We start from the raw sequence: 3,342 nt of genomic DNA, 5'->3' as shown, positions 1-3,342 counted from the left end.
CACACACACAATCAGAGACATGCATGACCTTTACATTACTCAAAGATTTTGAAGACAGAACACAAACTGACAGTTTTAATTGCCTTTCTATTAGTACTATGTTGAAGAGTGCACAAGTAATTTTCCAACTCTTTAAAAAACACTGTAAAACAGGGTTTTTTGTTAGAAAATGTACACTTATGAATGTGAAACTTAACCAGCTAAGTTGGCAATACTGGCGCAAGTGAATTAATTGCTCATACGTCACTGAGCTGCTGCCCACTCGCGCGCGCCACCTTTGACGCAGCGGAGAACAAGAGGATATGACGAACGCACCAGCCCCCATAATTCCCCGCGCAGATCCGCTCTCACTTCCTTGAGAGTTAAGATGGCGGACCGGCGGCGACGGAGACGGCGCGCCTCTCAGGACAGTGAGGAGGAGGACGAGTCCGCCTCGGGCTCCGAGAGCGGGAGATCCCTCTCGGCCGGCCGGAAGCCTCGCGGAAGAGATCCCGAGCCGGTTGAATCGCCAGCGGAGCGCGTCGGAGCCAAAATCGGCGATGAGTCGGAGTGTGTGAGTGTGTGGCTATAAATCTGCTTTTATAACCGGGGCCGATCTGAGTGTGTGTGCGCTTGGTAGTGTTTCACACAGGCTAAACACCGAGTTGGTGTCACTTAAATACGGGTTAAGATGTGATTTACGGTTAGACGTTTCATGTGAGGTGCGTTTTTTGTCTCTAACGTTAGCCCTTGAGATAAATGTTCAAGTATGGAACAGGCGCCTAGTTGTTTTACAGGGATTTGAAATTCTTGGTGTGATTGTGGTTCTTCATTAATATAAATGTGGCATTGACCTCGTTTGACCTTAAAATGTCTTGCCTTTCATCCTCTAACCCAGCGGCTCTCCATCAGGGTCCTGGAGGTTCCCCTGTCCTGCACATTTCGGATGTCTCCTCTGTCTTGCACCCAACTCATCAGCTCAGTAACGTTAGGCTTCCTAAAGAGCCAGTCTAAACTGAATTGGGTGTGTCAGATTAATGAGACCCCCGAGATGTCTGGATCAATGGTGGACCTCCAGAAACCGGGCTGAGAAACACTGATGCTTTATTGTTATTAGTTCTTGAGTATAATGATGAGTCTGCATTTGATAAGCAAACCAGATGACATTTGAGGTTCCTAAGTGTTTGATATCTGATCTGTCATACTGACAATGCTGTTCTGCATTGAAAGAGAAAGATCTGCTGACAGTGAAGAGGAAGTTCAGTGTTTTAATCTGGATGCGCCATAGTTATGCATTCACAAGTTTGCTTTTCTTGATTTGTTGTTTCTGATCATTAATTCTTAAACAAGGCTTTTTGTTTATTAAGTGTGCTTGTTTTGCTGGTTATTTGATTCTGATCTCTTTCTATTTAGGAAAGTGAAGATGGCGTTGGTGAAGGTGGGCGTATATTTTTATCGCTTTTGTCTTTCTTTGTGACTAAAGTTTTGACATCAAGCTCACTAGTATCTACTTTTAAAAGAGACCCAAATTATGCCTGTCGTCCATCAGGTTTCAAGAACAGCTATTTTAGTGCAGATATGTGATTTTAATGTGTTCGATTGTTAACAGGTTAAATAGTTATGAACTGCCACTTTTGATGAAAAAAAAAAAAGTTAGTCAAGACAAACTTTGAAGTTGGCTTGAGAAAGCCAAACCTGAAGGTTTGTCAGTCTTGATGAGCAGTTCTCTAGTCGTATGTTATTTGCTCTCAGAAATGGAAACAGACTTGCTAAAATGGCTGATTTCTTTTCTACAGCAGTCTTATCAGACTATGACAGCGCTGATCTGGAGGAGAATGGATCGCACACGGAGGTGAGTCTCTATGGCAATGCTGTTTATGGGGCTTGTTGGGAAATCAATCAGTTTTGTAAAAGACAATGCTGTGATGAATCCGTACAGATCCAGACTGGGCTGTCAGACTGCCTTGCTGCTGTGTAGAAGGGACAAAATGTCTCCACTGCAGCTGATCTGTGTTTTGCTCCGTCATTGTGAGAGTGCTACCTTTTCTTAATGGAGAATGTAGATTTAAGAGTGTGTTTATGGTTTAATTTATGGACCTGCCTAAGGAATGATTTAGAACTGGATTAGATGAGACTCAGCTGGGGAGATTTCTGTATGAAGGTTTTTGCTGAAATTGTGTCAAGAATATTTTTGCTCCTCTCTCATGGCGTTATGAGTACTGCCAATGCCGAGCCCCATGCTGTTAGTGCATCTGTAGTCCTCATCTAATTTTAGTAGACGCATGACGCACCGTCCACACTTTTTGCTGCTCTTCTTCCTTATGCAAGTAGCCTTTTGACGATTGCAGGATGATCGGGTAATTCAGGCATTGCTGGGGTGCATTGCTTGTGAGGTCGTGGCACCAGCGGGGTGGAATTGAACGGGGTTGTTGTAGTTCTCAGCTCATCAGGTTCAGTCTGGCTTGTCTTGGCTGTTGATGTTCCACTAAAGGAAATTTCCTAACAGGAATGCTTCCTAACATTTTAAGTTGGACATGTTTTTGTTTTGTAATGCCATGTATATTTTGTCTTGTTGTGCCGATGATATGTAAATAGTGAAAATAACCAAATGAGACCAAGAATGTTTTGTTTGTAATAGGCATGGGCCGGTATGATAACCTTAAGCAAAAATTTCACAGTATCACGGTATTGTCGTTACAGCTCTAAAATGTGATACTTTTAAATGACTGGGTAAAAAAAAAATTTTTTTTTCCGCTGAACACAATATATTTTGTTTTTGAGCAACATACAAGAAATCTTGCGGTTAATAAACAACTGTTTTCCTACCTCCACGAGTGCCAGCTATTATTGCCTTGTTTATCTAAAAGAGCTCTTTTCATTTAAACCTATAGCCAAAAAGCCATATGTGTGGACTAGGCATGGGCCGGTATGAGATTTTGACGGTATGATAAGCAAGAATATCACGGTTTCACGGTATCACGGTATTGTCATTACAGCTCTAAAATGTGTTATTTTTAAATGACTGGGTAAAAACACTTTTTTTCTGCTGAACACAATATATTTTGTTTTTTGAGCAACATACAGAATATTAGGAAGAGTAGAATTTGTTTATTTTTTCTTTGATTTGTTTCCTAAAAAGAAGAAAAATAAAGACTGACATTCTTTATTTAACCTAAATCTGTAATTACTGTTGTTTAATTTTAGTTAAATTCATATACATATCATTTATATAATTTCATATCATTTAGTTATATAATTTCATACACATAATTTGATTTAATAATAACCCAATTTGAAGCAAAAACAGAATGTTCTGACTAGCTTTGTGAAATTATACTACATGCCTGAACGAAGCAAACAGCA

The 3,342-nt window shown here is 40.5% G+C and overlaps 1 protein-coding gene across 6 annotated transcripts in view; it reads left to right on the top strand.

Moving 5' to 3' along the window:
- The first annotated feature begins 342 nt into the window (after positions 1 to 342).
- Positions 343 to 3,342, top strand: part of LOC107667761 (protein CASC3) — an 18,260-nt gene continuing 15,260 nt past the window's right edge. For all 6 annotated transcript variants that reach the window (XM_016459484.1, XM_016459488.1, XM_016459487.1 and 3 more), the window contains exons 1-3: positions 343 to 553; positions 1,393 to 1,417; positions 1,776 to 1,831. In XM_016459484.1, coding sequence (XP_016314970.1) covers positions 368 to 553; positions 1,393 to 1,417; positions 1,776 to 1,831 — 267 coding nt within the window. In that variant the 5' untranslated portion in view covers positions 343 to 367. The remainder of the gene's footprint in view (positions 554 to 1,392; positions 1,418 to 1,775; positions 1,832 to 3,342) is intronic.

Source organism: Sinocyclocheilus anshuiensis, unplaced genomic scaffold (genome assembly GCF_001515605.1).
Source record: "Sinocyclocheilus anshuiensis isolate Anshui unplaced genomic scaffold, SAMN03320099.WGS_v1.1 scaffold1563, whole genome shotgun sequence".
In the NCBI taxonomy this organism is placed as follows: domain Eukaryota; kingdom Metazoa; phylum Chordata; class Actinopteri; order Cypriniformes; family Cyprinidae; genus Sinocyclocheilus; species Sinocyclocheilus anshuiensis.
This window is presented reverse-complemented; position numbering and strand designations above follow the sequence as displayed.